At 48.5% G+C, this 14,463-nt stretch overlaps 1 protein-coding gene across 1 annotated transcript in view; it reads right to left on the minus strand.

Annotated features, from left to right (window-relative positions):
• Positions 1-5,545, minus strand: part of suclg2 (succinate-CoA ligase GDP-forming subunit beta) — a 312,212-nt gene extending 306,667 nt beyond the window's left edge. Inside the window, exon 1 of the mRNA XM_060835682.1 lies at positions 5,434-5,545. Coding sequence (XP_060691665.1) covers positions 5,434-5,511 — 78 coding nt within the window. The 5' untranslated portion in view covers positions 5,512-5,545. The remainder of the gene's footprint in view (positions 1-5,433) is intronic.
• Positions 5,546-14,463: the final 8,918 nt, after the last annotated feature.

Consider the following 14,463-nt stretch of genomic DNA (forward strand, 5'->3'; position numbering starts at 1 on the left):
CTAAGGTCTCTGGACGTGTTTTGTCTGCTTGTTTGGGTTTGTTGCTGAGAAATCGGCAGACAGGCTAGTGGACCTATGGCTTACCACCCACTTCACCTTCAACAACAAAACCTACAGACAAACCAGTAGAACACCCATGGGATCTCTGATATCAGGGTTCTTAGCAGAGACTCAAGCAAATAGCTCTGCCAACCATTCAACCCAAACTTTGGTTCCGCTACTTCGATGACACCTTTATCATTAAATGAAACAAATTAGAGGGAACCTTCAAGACCATCAATAACACCCTTACTGGCATAAGATTCTCAAAAGAGGAGGTAAACAACAACAAACTGCCATTCCTAGATGTCACAGTAGAGCAAACAGCCAGTGGGGCACTTCAAACCAGAGTCTACAGGAAAACAACACATACTGACCAAATATTGAACTACAGAAGCAATCATCCCAACATCCACAAACAAAGCTTCATCACAATATTATTCGAACAAGCCACCACACACTGCAGCACAGAGCAACTACGCAGAGCAGAGCAAAATCACCTATAAAGTGTATTCAAAACAGGTACCCAATGAACACAGTCCAACGATTTCTCAGCAACAAACCCAAACAAGCAGACAAAACATGTCCAGAAACCCTAGCCACTCTCCCTTACATCAAAGACATCTCGGAAATGACTACCAGACTACTCATACCCCTTGGCATCATGGTAGCCCACAAACCCACCAATACACGAAAACAGCAGCTAATGAACTTGAAAGGGGGTCAGAGAGTCATAGAGATGTACAGCATGGAGACAGACCCTTCAGTCCAACTCGTCCATGATGACCAGATATCCCAACCCAATCTAGTCCCACCTGCCAGCACCCTGCCCATATACCTCCAAACCCTTCCGATTCATATACTCATCCAAATGCCTTTTAAATGTTGCAGTTGTACCATTTCCTCTGACAGCTCATTCCATACACAAACCACCGTCTGTGTGAAAATGTTGCCCCTTAGGTCTCTTTTATATCTTTCTTCTTTCACCCTAAACCTATGCCCTCTAGTTCTAGACTCCCTGACCCCAGGGAAAAGACTTTGTCTATTTATCCTATCCATGCCCCTCATCATTTTGTAAACCTCTGTAAGGTCACCCCTTCAGCCTCCGATGCTCCAGGGAAAACAGCCCCAGCCTGTTCAGCCTCTCCCTGTAGCTCAGATTCTCCAACCCTGGCAACACCCTTGTAAATCTTTTCTGAACCCTTTCAAGTTTCACAACATCTTTCCAATAGGAAGGAGACTAGAATTGCATGCAATATTCCAACAGTGGCCTAACCAATGTCCTGTACAGCCGCAACATGACCTCCCAACTCCTGTACTCAATACTCTGACCAATAAAGGAAAGCATGCCAAATGTCTTCTTCATTATCCTATCTACCTGCGACTCCACTTTCAAGGAGCTATGAACCTGCACTCCAAGGTCTCTTTGTTCAGCAACACTCCCTAGGACCTTACCATTCAGTGTACACGAAGCTATACAGATAACTAGCAAAACTAACGTCATTTAGCAAAACAATAACAATAACAATATTGGACAAGCAGACAGAGAACTAGCCACCAGAATACATGAACATCAACTAGCCACAAAATGACATGACCCTCTCTCACTAGTATCCTTACACACAGATAAGGAAGGACACCACTTTGACTGGGACAACACATCCATCCTAGGACAAGCCAAACAGAGACACGGACCGGAATTCCTAGAAGCATGGCATTCCAACCAGAACTCTATCAACAAACACATTGACTTGGACCCAATTTACCATCCCTGGAGAAAAAGAACAGGAAATGACATCACCATAGGAAATGACATTGCCACAGGAAATGACATCACCAATCCTAAGAAACCCAAATATATAAATGGAAAGCAGAAAACAACAGCAGTGCTTCATCCGGAGGCTTACTGAAGATGTTACCTGGTATGGTGATGAAATGTTTGAAAAAACTTTCTAGCTCAGCAAGCAAACTTACATCCAGAATTGATTGTGGTTGTCTTTTCCCCAAGATGGGGAGCACATTTATAAGTTAAGAGGACAGTGATTTTAAAAAGTCATAAGAGGTGATTTTTACTTTTTTTTACACACAGTGTGGTTCACATGTAGAATGAACTTCCTGAGGAAGTGGTGGATATAGGTGCAATTACAATGTTTAAAAAACATTTGGATGGATACATCAATAGGAAAGGTTTGGAAGGAAATGGGCCAAGAGCAGGCAGGTGGAACTAGTTTAGTTTGGGATTATGTTCAGCACGGACTGGTTGAACTGAAGCGTCCATGCTGTATGACTCTTTGTGCATACTGTACTACTGCGCAAAGTCACTTGGTAAATGTTACTGATATCAACAGAGTTCCTTTGTTAAATGTTATTCTTGCTACGGTCCACACCTTAAACACAATACGGAATGGCAAATAGATCCTATTTCTCCAGACACAGCAAGTCACCTTGAAAACAGGTCAAATATTTTCAGCTGTGACATCAGTATCGATTCCTCATTCCCATTAGCAACTTTTCAGAGTCTCAAGATTTGAAAATGAAAAACCAAAGGACCGAGCTGTCGAGGCATCCCATGAAGAGTGTTGAGAATAATTCCACACACAATGATACAAGGCCATTTCATTTCAATACATAAATCCCAAACTCCACACCTGTAGAATGAGGCAATTTGCATTTATATCATTCCTTATCTTTGGCAGGAAAAATCAAACTTTTTTTCACTAATGGATTACTTTTGAAGACTGAACTCTTGTTCTCAAAACACAAAACAAAGGATAACTTACACATCTGGTTAGAACTCTTCTCAAACAAAGGGACCTGGGGGTACAGGTGTATAGTTGCTTGAAAGTGGTGCCACAGGTCAACAGGGTAGTGAAAACAGCATTTGACACACTTGCCTTCATTGGTCAGTGCATTGATGGGATGTCACATTGCAGCTGTACAGGATATTGGTTAGACCACTTTTACAAACCTGTATTAGATTCTGGTCTCCCTGCTATAGGAAAAGATGTTGTCAAACTTGAAAGGGTTCAGAAAAGACTTATAAGAACCTTGTCAGGATTGAAGGGTTTGAGCTATAGAGAGAGGTTGAACAGGCTGGGGCATTTTTCTGGGAGTATCAGATGCTGAGGGGTGACATCACAGAGGTTTATAAAATCATCAGCATGGATAGGGTGAATAATGAACGTCTATTCTCAGGGTAGGAGAGTCCAAAACTAGAGGGCATACATTTAAGGTGTGAGGGGAAAGATTTAAAAGGGACCTGAGGGGCAACTATTTAATGCAGAGGGTGGTGTTTGCATGGAACAAGCTGCCAGAAGAAGTGGTGGAGGCTGGTACAATTACATTTAAACCGCATATGATGAATACATGAGTAGGAAGGGTTTACAAGGAGACGGGCAAAATGCTGGCAAATGGTTCGAGAAAGATTCACTGCACCTGAAATGTTTACTCTAGTTTCTCTCCACAAATGCTGCTAGACCTGTTGAACTACACGACGGCTGGAGGAGGAGCGCCTCATCTTCCGCCTGGGAACCCTCCAACCACAAGGTATGAATTCAGATTTCTCCAGCTTCCTCATTTCCCCTCCCCCCACCTTGTCTCAGTCGGTTCCCTCAACTCAGCACCGCCCTCCTAACCTGCAATCCTCTTCCTGACCTCTCCGCCCCCACCCCACTCCGGCCTATCACCCTCACCTTGACCTCCTTCCACCTATCCCACCTCCATCGCCCCTCCCCCTAGTCCCTCCTCCCTACCTTTTATCTCAGCCTGCTTGGCTCTCTCTCTCTTATTCCTGATGAAGGGTTTATGCTCGAAACGTCGAATTCTCTATTCCTGAGATGCTGCCTAACCTGCTGTGCTTTGACCAGCAACACATTTGGAGCTTTTCAAACAAAATGGGACCAGATCAGTTTAGGATATCTGGCCAGCATAGATGAGTTGAAGCAAAAGATCTGTTTTTGTGCTGTATAATTCTGCAACTCTTGCCTCTGAACCATACCTGGGTTCAAGTCCCCTTCCAGACTGAGTGCATAAAAACCAAGGCTGATGTGCAGTTTCTGAGTTTTGAGGGAGCTCCAGAGTTGGAAGTGCAAATTTTTTTTGAATGAAATGTTAAACCCAGATCCCACGAAAGTACGATGACACTATTGCAAAAAAAGGGCCAGTTTTCTGGCAAATATCTGTCCCTCAATGAAAGTGCCAAAAAGGCCAGGTTATCTGGTCACTATCACATTGTTAACAACCATTCATAAGAAGAAAATAAGTTGGAGGAAAAAAAAGAAAAAAATAAGAAAATAAGTTGGTAATATACACATGAAGGTAATATATCCTGATGAAGAAAAAAAGCAGGAGTACCACTTTATGTTCCTGTTCCCCATCCTTCTGAAACATGCAAATTTCAGTCTTGAAAGAAATGTCTCATTAGTTTGGTGTCTTCCAGCTTTTTCAATAGGGATCCCTCAATTCTAGCTAGTGGTCACAAACTCGCACCCTGCAATCACCAGAAACTCATGATGATCTGAAGACTGCCCAGTTAAACCCCAAGACACAAAGTTCCTGTCAGTCACCCTATCTGTATTGGGCAAGGCAGAAGATTACAAAAGTCAGTCCAAGGTTTTATTGACCGTGCTGAAAAAGAAAGACAACTCTCTACTGACACTAAGAAAATTCCAATAACCTGAAAACACAAACAAAAGCTTGCGAAATGTATTGCAAAAAACCCAATGTGCTTACAATATTGATTACATGTTACAAACAACCTAAACTTTCTTTCAAAGGCACACCTATAAAGTAGTCAATAACTTTGGAGAAAGTGTGACTCTTTAATGTGCGGTGATAGATTTTGTTTTAAACAATGTCAGTGATGGTCTTAGCGGTGTGCAGGCTGTAACTGACAGCAAGTCATGGGCTGTAAAGCCACCACATTGTTGGAGGAACTGAGACTGAGTCACACAGATCTGTTCAGTCTGAGACAGAGAGAAATAGCCCACTTCAGTCCGGGGACGGGGACAGGGACAGGGACAAGCAGTCCTGTCCAGAAGAGAGACAGAGTTAGAAATATAGACACAGAGGCAGAAATACACAGTCCAGTCCGGGACAGGGGCAGGCACAGAAAGAGTTACAAACAACCCAGACCGGGACAGGGACACAGAGACAGAGACACACACACAGTCCGGTCCAGTCTAGCCCGGGACAGGGACAGAGAGAGACACAGTCCGGCCCGGGACAGGGACACAGACAGAGGTACAGCGGGGGACGGGGGATTCGGGGAGACACCCGCACCTCCGGGTCCATTTCCGGGCAGTGGTTGCGGGTCCTGGGGAGGTCCCGGGCCGGCTACCCCCGGGCACGGATCCCACCCTCCCCCTGAAGCGCGTGCCCACCCGCAGCACCCACCTGGCGGGGGGAGGGGGCCGGCAGGCCGGGCCCGATCCTCAGCGATCTGACCGCCCGGAGAGACATGGAGGCCGCCATGTTACCGTCAGAGGGGGAGGGGTGAGAGGGAGAGGGTGGGGGAAGGGGAGGGGTGAGAGGGAGAGGGTGGGGGAAGGGGAGGGGTGAGAGGGAGGCAGACGGAGAGGGGGAGGGGTGAGAGAGGGGGAAGGGGTGAGAGAGGGGGAGGGGTGAGCGGGAGGGATATGGGGATGGGTGGGGGGGAGGGATGAGTGAGGGTGGGGGGGGTGGGATGGGAAGCGTGAGGGGTTGGGGTGGGAGAGGAGGGGTAATGGGTTGGGAGGAGGAGAGTGCTGTGGTGGTGGGAGGGGGAAGGGTGAAGAGATGGGAGTGCTGTGGGGCTGGGAGGGGTGAGGGGCTGGGAGGGGTGAGGGGGTGGGAGGAGAGTGCTATGGGAGGGGAGGGGTTAGGGGGTGGGAGGAGGAGGGGCGAAAGGGTGGGAGGGGGAGGGGAGTGCTGTGGGGGTGGGAGGGGTGAGGGTGTGGGGGTGGGAGGGGGAGGGGAGTGCTGTGGGGGTAGGAGGGGTGAGGGTGTGGGGGTGGGAGGGGTGAGGGGGTGGGAGGGGGAGGGGAGTGCTGTGGGGGTGGGAGGAGGGGAGGGGTGAGGGGGTGGGATGGGAAGCGTCAGGGGTTGGGGTGAGAGGGAAGGGGAGGGGTAATGGGTTGGGAGGCGGAGGGGAGTGCTGTGGTGGTGGGAGGGGGAGCGGTGAAGGTGTGGGAGAGGGAGGGGTGAAGGGGTGAGAGGGGGAGGGGTGGGAGGGGGATGGGGTGAGGGGAAGGAGGGGAGTGCTGTGGGGGTGGGAGGGGCTAGGTGGAGATGGGGTGTGCGGGTGGGAGGGGGGTGAGAGGGGTGAGGGGTTGGGAGGTGGAGGGGTGAGGAGGTGGAGGGGTGAGGGGGTGGCAGGGGGAGGGGTGAGGGGGTGGCAGGGGGAGGGGTGAGGGGGTGGGAGGGGTGAGGGGGTGGGAGGGGGAGGGGTGAGGGGGGGGGTGGAGGAGGGGGTGGGGTGAGGGGATGGGAGGAGAGGGAGGGCTGAGTGGATGGGAGGGGGTGGGAGGAAAGTGAGGGGTTGGGAGGAGGGGAGTGGTGAGGGGGGAGGGAGGGGTGAAGGGGCAGGGGTGAGTGGGCGGGTTGAGGGAGGGGTGAGGTGGCGGAGAGAGGGTGAGAGGGAGTGGTGGGTGGAGAGGGAGGGGTGAGTGGAGGGGGAGGGGAGGGGTGAGGGGTAGAGGGAGGGGCAATGAGGAGAGGAAGGGGTGGGTGAGGGGATGGGAGGGGTGAGGGGTAGTGAGAGGGGTGAGGGGGTGGGGTGCAGGGCGCAGGGGTGGGGTGGGAAGGGTGAGGCGGGAGGGGCGAGGGGGTGGAGGATGGGATGGGAAGGGTGAGGCAGGAGGGGTGAGGGGTTGGGGTGGGAGGGGTGAGGGGTTAGGTGGGGTGATAAGGAGGGATGGGGGGTGAGAGGGGGAGGGGAGGGGTGTGGGGAGGGGAGGGTTGATAGGGAGGAGTATGGGGGGTGGGAGGGGGAGGGTTGAGAGGGAGGGGGAGGTGAGGGTCTGGGAGGAGGAGGGGGAGGGGTGAGGGAGTAGTGGGAAGGGTGGGGGGTGGGGTGGGAGGGGTAAGGGGTGGGAGGAGGGGGAGGGAGGGATGAGTGGGTGGAAGGAGGGGAGGTGAGTGAGTGGGAAGAGGAGGGGTGAGTGGGTGAGGGGGAGGAGTGAGGGAAGGGGAGGGCTGAGGGGGAGGGGAGAGTGGGAGAGGGGGGTGTGAGGGGGGAGGGAGGGGTTGGGTGCAGGGGAGGGGTGAGAGGGGGGAGGAGGGAGTGGTGAGGGGGTGAGGGGGAGGGAGGGGTGAGGGGGTGGAAGGGGTGAGGGGGAGGGAGGGGGAGAGGTGAGAGGGAGGGGTAGGGGAGGAAGGATGAGGTCTGTGAGGGGTGGGGGGGAGAGTGAGGGGTGAGAGGGGGAGGGTTGAGAGTGAGGGGGCGGGGAGGGAGCGCGATGGGTGAGAGGGAGTGGGAGGGGGAGGGGGAGGGGTGAGAGGAGGGAGGAGGAGGAGGGAGTGGTGAGAGGGAGGGGTAGGGGTGGAAGGGGTGAGGGGGTGGAAGGGGTGAGAGGAGGGAGGGGCAGGAGGGAGTGGTGAGAGGGAGGGGTAGGGGTGAGGGGGAGGGAGGGGAGAGGGAGAGGTGAGAGGGAGGGGTAGGGGCGGGAGGATGAGGTCGGTGAGGGGTGGGAGGGGGAGAGGGAGGGGTGAGAGGTGGAGGGTTGAGAGTGAGGGGGAGGGGAGGGAGAGCGATGGGGAGGGGGGAGGGTTGAGAGTGAGGGGGAGAGGAGGGAGAGCGAAGGGGGAGTGGGAGGGTAAGAGGGAGGGGGTGAGGGTGAGGAGTGGAGGGGTGAAGGTGAGGGGTGAAGGTGAGGGGTGAGAGGGAGCATGAGAGGGAGGGTGAGGGTTGGGAGAGGTGAGGGGAACGAGGAGGGGTGAGGGGGAAGGGTGGGAGGGAGGGGAGAGGGAGGGGTTGGAGGGTTGGGTGGGAGGGAGGGAAGGGGTTGGAGGGTTGAGGGGAGGAGTGGGGGGAGGGGTGAGATGGGAGAGGTGAAGGGGAGGTGGGTGAGGGGGAGGGGTGAGAGGTGACAGGGAGGGGACGGAAGGGTGAGGGGGACGGGGACGGGGAGGTGGGTGAGGGGGAGGGGAGGGAGGGATGAGAGGGAGGGGCAGGCTGAAGAGGGTAGAGCGAGGGGGAGTGGGAGAGATAGAGAGAGGCAGGGGGAGAGAAGGGGTCTGGGAGATGGGGCAGGGAGAAAGAAGGGGAGAGGGGGAATTTAGGGAGGGGAAGGCAGAGGGTGGGAGGGGGAGAGAGAAGGGAGGGCGAGAGAATGAGGTCAGGGGGGAGGGAGAGAGGGGCTGAGGTTGAGAGGGGGCAGAAGGAGGGAGAGAAAGGGGGGGGTGGGTGAAAGAGAGAGGAAGTGGAGGGGGAGAGGGTGGCGAGGTGTGAGAAAGAGAGGGGGTGGGGAGAAGAGAGAGGGGGGCGAGAAGTCAGGAGAGAGGAGGTGAGAGAGGGGGGATGGAGTGGGAGAGAGAGCGGGGGAGACAGAGGAGGGTGAGAGGAGTAAAGAGAGAGAAGGGGGTGATACAGGGGGTACAGGATAGAGAGTGGGGTGGGAGATGGAGAGAAAAGTTCTATATGTCGCATTTTTTAACGTCAGACCCTGACTGCTTTCTACTCACTGTCGCAAAGCTGGTTTCTTTCTTCTAAAAGCTGTTCCTTTTCTCAAGGTTACTATGTCCTTGGTACTTTTCAGAGGGGTAATAAACTGCTCTCGGTTCCAATTAGCCTGGTTTAGTACAGAGATTAAGGGGTATTGAGAGGCTTTTTTGTTTTACGTAAACAGATGAAACTTCAACCACTGTGGTCAGGTTTTAGAAGTGACCTGTATAAAGAAAGGGGAGTGGTCAGCTCTCTAGCTGAGTTGAGCGGTTTAGTTCAGTCCAGAACTGGTTGGGAATTTGACAGTGAGCTGTGTGGAAACTCTCTCTCTCTCTCTGTCTCTCTCTGTCTCTCTCTCTTCTAACTTCAACCTTTAAACATGTGTTCCATTTGGACTGGCTTTTAAAGGAGTTTGCTTATTGGGACTGTTGTGTATACTCAGAACACAGCATAATTAAGTCTAGTTTGGATAGGCTAAGTTCTGCAGGGGTCTTTATTCTGTTCTTCGTGTTTCATTGTGTAATTTTGTGAATATATATTTACCTATTTTAAAACCTGGTAGTCAACCTAGCTAGGAGAAAGTGAGGACTGCAGATGTTGGAGATCAGAGCTGAAAATGTGTTGCTGGAAAAGAGCAACAGGTCAGGCAGCATCCAAGGAGCAGGAGAGTCGATGTTTCGGGCATGAGTCTTTCTTCAGGAATTCCTGAAGAAGGGCTCATGCCCAAAATGTTGACTCTCCTCCTTGGATGCTGCCTGACCTGCTGTATTTTTCCAGCAACACTTTTCCAACCGTCAACCTAGCTACCTCACTCCGGATAATTTTCACTGTACACTTACCAAACAATGGCAAAGTTATGGTCTGGGCTGCCTGCTAAAGAATGTTTTGAGTGGCCTGACCTAGTCTGTAACATCACTTACAAATAAAGAGACAAGCCTAAAACAACTGCCATCCTATAAAGTGGCACCGGACTCTCTTTGTCCTGATATGGCTGTTTTAGGAATTACCACTTGAGTGTAAAAATTAACATGATATTAGTCCACTCATTTCTACATGATTGTAATTTTCACGAATACGAGTGTGCCATGCTAATGCACCATCAATTTTAAACAATGAGTGAAACCTTTTTAAAATCCTCCCTTTGTCCACCACATCCCCTGGATATTATAGTGATTCCAATGTTTCTAAATGCAATCTGATGACCAGCATTGTGGAAAAATATTAATTACCTATTCCATACAGGAGGTTTATGGAACTGAGGTACCCATTCCCTCATGCCAGTCTATCTCCAGGTAGTTGATGGTACCACTAGCTTTCCCCCCATCCCCCATTCCCCATTCCCACACGTTCAACCAGCGTAGTCCTGTGAGGAGAGGTGACAACAGGTCTGACATATCCTGCAATCCTGAAAGCTCAATAGCATATAATGCTGAATATCTTCTTTATCATTATTATTATTCTCCTGTATTTCTTGTTAAGATGGTTGAATGAAAAAGGATAGAAGCTGTGAATGAGTGAGAATCACAACTCTTCGGCAGCTGAGGTCACCAATGATGAAGTGATTAAAACCTGGAAAGCCAAAGTGGCCAGAATTGGAGTACCGTAAAAGTCTTCTTGAAAGGATGAGATATTAAAGTTGATGATACAACCTCCAATTCCCTGCCTGTGGCAAGTTCTGTGCACTTATAAGAAAGTCAATCAGGAAATTAAAAACTAATGTCTCAGATATGCCAAAAGCCAGAGAGCCTTTTCTGCAGTGCAGATTGGAGGTGTGCATCGGGACCCTGTGGAATCCCAGACAAAGCAGGCATTGTGAAATTTGCCTCAAAAATTGAAGATTGAAATGGACAATTTCAGAGCCAAGAATGCTCTGAAAAATGCTGCTCATGTCAAGAGTCAGAGAGTCAAACTTCTGTGAAGTTAATAATTATCCATGAAAAGTTAAATAGTTAAAAATTTATTCTAATTCCTGGATAATTACTAAGCTAACCACCTCCTCCTCCCACGTAAGCTGTGCCTTGTAGATGATGGACAGGAGGGAAGTCACTTGTTGTACCATTCCTAATCTCTGAATTGCTGTTATAGCTACAAACACACCCCAACTACTCCTCCCAGGGCCCGTTACATAGACTAAGATCCAACAATAACCTTTGCCAACAACAATTTCTGATGGCCTTGATATCTTCCCCACTTTTGCCAGTCCTGCCATGTCAAGACCCTTACACACTGTCTTCAGCATCCCCAGACCCCTAATGTTCCCCTCCGCCTCCCCACCAACAACCCTAAGAACTCCATCACGTACCTGACACCCTATCCATCTGTCACCATTCCCATCTGCAAAACTATCCACCTAGTTGCCTAACCACCTAGAAAATCTGCCACCTAATCCCCACAGTTACCCTTTCACAGCAGCCGTTCGAGTGTCGGTCATGTTGCTGGACATTCAAATCTCAGAACTATCCTGCACTATAGGGAAATTTGGGTTTGGAGGGGTGGGGTTAAAAAAGCCAGGATTAGAATTCCCAACTAGAATGTAGAGCTCAGTGCTAACACCAAAAAATAATAGTGGAATGGCAGTCTGATTGAATGTTCAAGTTAGCAGTTGGGGAATAAGTGCCAAGTCAGTTTCATTTATTAAAGGGCATGGGGATCACTTGCAAAAGTTAACTTTTTTAAAATGCACTGGCAACTATCATTATGATGCTGTAGCAAGGACATTGTGTGCTCAGGGATATTCACTGGGCCCATTGACTGAATCTGCCTGTATATCCAGTCTCTTCACTCGCTAACTTAGACACTCACATCATCTCTGCCTTGCATTGTCATGCAGTTGTGCACTTTGTCCCCTCAGGCAAAATCACCAGGCTCACATTACTAAAATAAAACAAAGAACTGTGGATGCTGGAAATCTGAAATAGAAACAGATTGCTAGAGAACTCAGCAGGATAGACTGGATTTTTTTTTCACTGGAGCATAGGAGGTTGAGAGGTGACCTTATAAAAGTTCATAAAATCATGAGGGGCATAGGTAACGTGAGTAGCAAAGGCTGGGGAAGTTCGAAACTTGGATACATATTTTTAAGATGAGAGGATAAAGGGACCTAAGGGGCAACTTTTTCACGCAGAGGGTGGTCTGTATGTGGAATGAGCTAACAGAGGAGGTGTAGATGCATGAAAAGTTACAACTTTTTAAAAGACTTTTGGGCAAGTATATGAATAGGATTTGTTTAGAGGGATATGGGCCAAATACGGGCAAGTAGGATGAGTTTAATTTGGGAAACCTGGTTGGAATGGAGGAGTTAGACCAAGGGTCTGTTTCCATGCTGTATGACTCAATGAGATGGAGAGTAGACAGAGTGAATGTCTTGAGTCTAGTGACCCTTCTTCAGAAATGGTAATAGCTAGCAAAAGACTGATGATGTTATTATAGGTGAGAAAAAGAGTGAGCATACAGGTGAAGATGGAATCCAGAGAGAGTGACTGTTGGGCAAAGGAATAAATGACAGTAAGCCAGGAAGAAAAAAAATCTGAAAATAGGTTGGCTGTGCCGAAAACAGCCCATGTCATGATAGGGCATGGAGTGTGAGAATGTATGGAGGTAAAACTGGTCTTCAAGTCAGCATTTTGACTCCTCAGTGTAGAGGAGCAAGTACAGTAGAGAGATTGAGTGAAGTACAGGTAACTCGCTGCTTCAACCTGGAAACTTGTGTCTGGAGATTTGCATGGAAAGGTGTGGGGTCATAGGGAGGTATCCGTATGATGTAGACGTGGACCAGGTGGCCCAGAGGGAATGGTCCCTGCAAATTACTGACAAGGCAGGGAAAGGGGAATATGGTGTTGAAACCCTGCTGGAGATCGCAGAAATGGAAGCTTATGTTTTTTTGAATGAGGATGCTGGTGGGTTGGAAATTGGGGATAAGGAGAGCCCTATCATTGTAGTGGAAAAGATGTGAAGTGGTGAGGACAGAAGTGAGGACATGTCTTATTACTTCTCTTTTGCCGATTAGTGCAGACACAAAACCAGGAAGCTTGCCATAGTTGTCAGCAGGCCTCAGCCAAATGAAAGGGGACAGTTTGTAGTTCTGCACAGTAAATCCAGAGGCTTGGACATGGTCAGACAGATGTTCGGGGAAGTCAGAGTCAGGATTCCCTCCACATAAAGAATGGGGAGCTAACTGTGCAGCAACCCACCACACACCTGACTCTTCCTGCCATATTGTGGTCTGTTATTCTCCTGGAATGACTGAGCGACAGGTATTATGGGAGATGAAAGTGGGTGATACAGCTGTTACTTTTGGTGCAGGTAGGGAGATGTGACAGACAAGTGAATAGGCAGCACAGAGGGCATGCAGGGTTAGTGGTGTCAGAGATTGGGATGGATGAGAATGAGTGAGGGAAGACATTGCAGACAACAGTGAGAGTGGGTAGAACATGAGCAATCTACTCGATGAGAGAAAGCTACATTAATAGAGATAGAGTGAGTATGAGGTGTTGGAGAGAAGATGATGGATGTGGCAGTGGGGAAGTACATTGACCTACTTTATACAGTGTTGTGCAATCCTCCGGATGACTGAGACTGTAATCGCAAGTAATTGAAAAACAATAGTAATTGGCCAAGTTGGAATTGTCCTGCTATTTTGCATACAGGACATACCTGAGCAATTTTCCAAATTATCAGTGGATCCCAATGTTATCGCTGTACAGGCAAGCATTTAAATACATTCTGTATTATTGCCAAAATGTAGACCAGAACCACAGCCTTTGCAGTACCAAGTGCTTCCAGTCAATTTTTGATATTGCTTGGAGTAATTTGAATTTGCTGCAGACTGGCATCTATCAAGATTGGCAAATTTGTGGTTATTTGCCAACATATAAAAGGAGGCTTGTGTGGTAGGTAAAACTCAGAGGGAAACCAGAATTTCTGTTAGATGCTATGTGTATTACATGAATAAAGTATATTTCATATATTTAAACACTTCATGATTAGTTGAAGTATGTTGCCAGAACCACAGTTGGAGAATCTGATGATATTCAAACAACAATGAGGCTAAAAGGAATCCTGAGCTAGAGGAAACATTTTCTTGCCCTGCTATGTCAAGACAATTTTATGTAAAAATAAAAAATAAGGTTCCAAACTTCAAACAAAATGTTAGACTATTAATACATGGGATTGATGTTCTGAAAGAACATCTCAGAAATTCTACACATTAATTCCAAATTTCCCTCCTCCACACCCACTAAGTTCTTTCCCAACTGGATTCCTTTCCATACTTATTTTTAAAAACACATTCTCATTATTTGGAGGCTATGTTTTTGCTTCATAATTGACATATTTTATACTTTGAATAAAAAAAATTGATCAACTTGTGCAATAATCATTATTACATTATCATTAGACAAGATTTTGAGCAAAAAGAGCAGGAAGAGGAGAGGTTGAAACCATTTCTATAAAAGCATGTACAATGAAGGGATTGCCTTGTCTATTCTCATCTCAGTTGTCAAATCTACTAAAATTTTCTGATCTGTTGGCAGGTTTTGTGTTAGTAATTGGAGCAAAATGAGCAGTATTGTTATTGAGATTGAAATCAACTTCTGGAATTCTCAAATACATTTCCAAAGGGTTTGCTGTTGAGGCATCCTAGATTGCAATCATTGGGAAATCTTCAGCTGGATTTAATCTATTAGTCTCACTGTAAATACATGACAAGGCGTCCCTTGACTTGACTGCAGAATTAAACTGTCATCAAGAAAGGGGTAAATCATACCACAAGAGTTGCTAAAGAT

Source organism: Hemiscyllium ocellatum, chromosome 14, assembly GCF_020745735.1.
Source record: "Hemiscyllium ocellatum isolate sHemOce1 chromosome 14, sHemOce1.pat.X.cur, whole genome shotgun sequence".
In the NCBI taxonomy this organism is placed as follows: Eukaryota; Metazoa; Chordata; class Chondrichthyes; order Orectolobiformes; family Hemiscylliidae; genus Hemiscyllium; species Hemiscyllium ocellatum.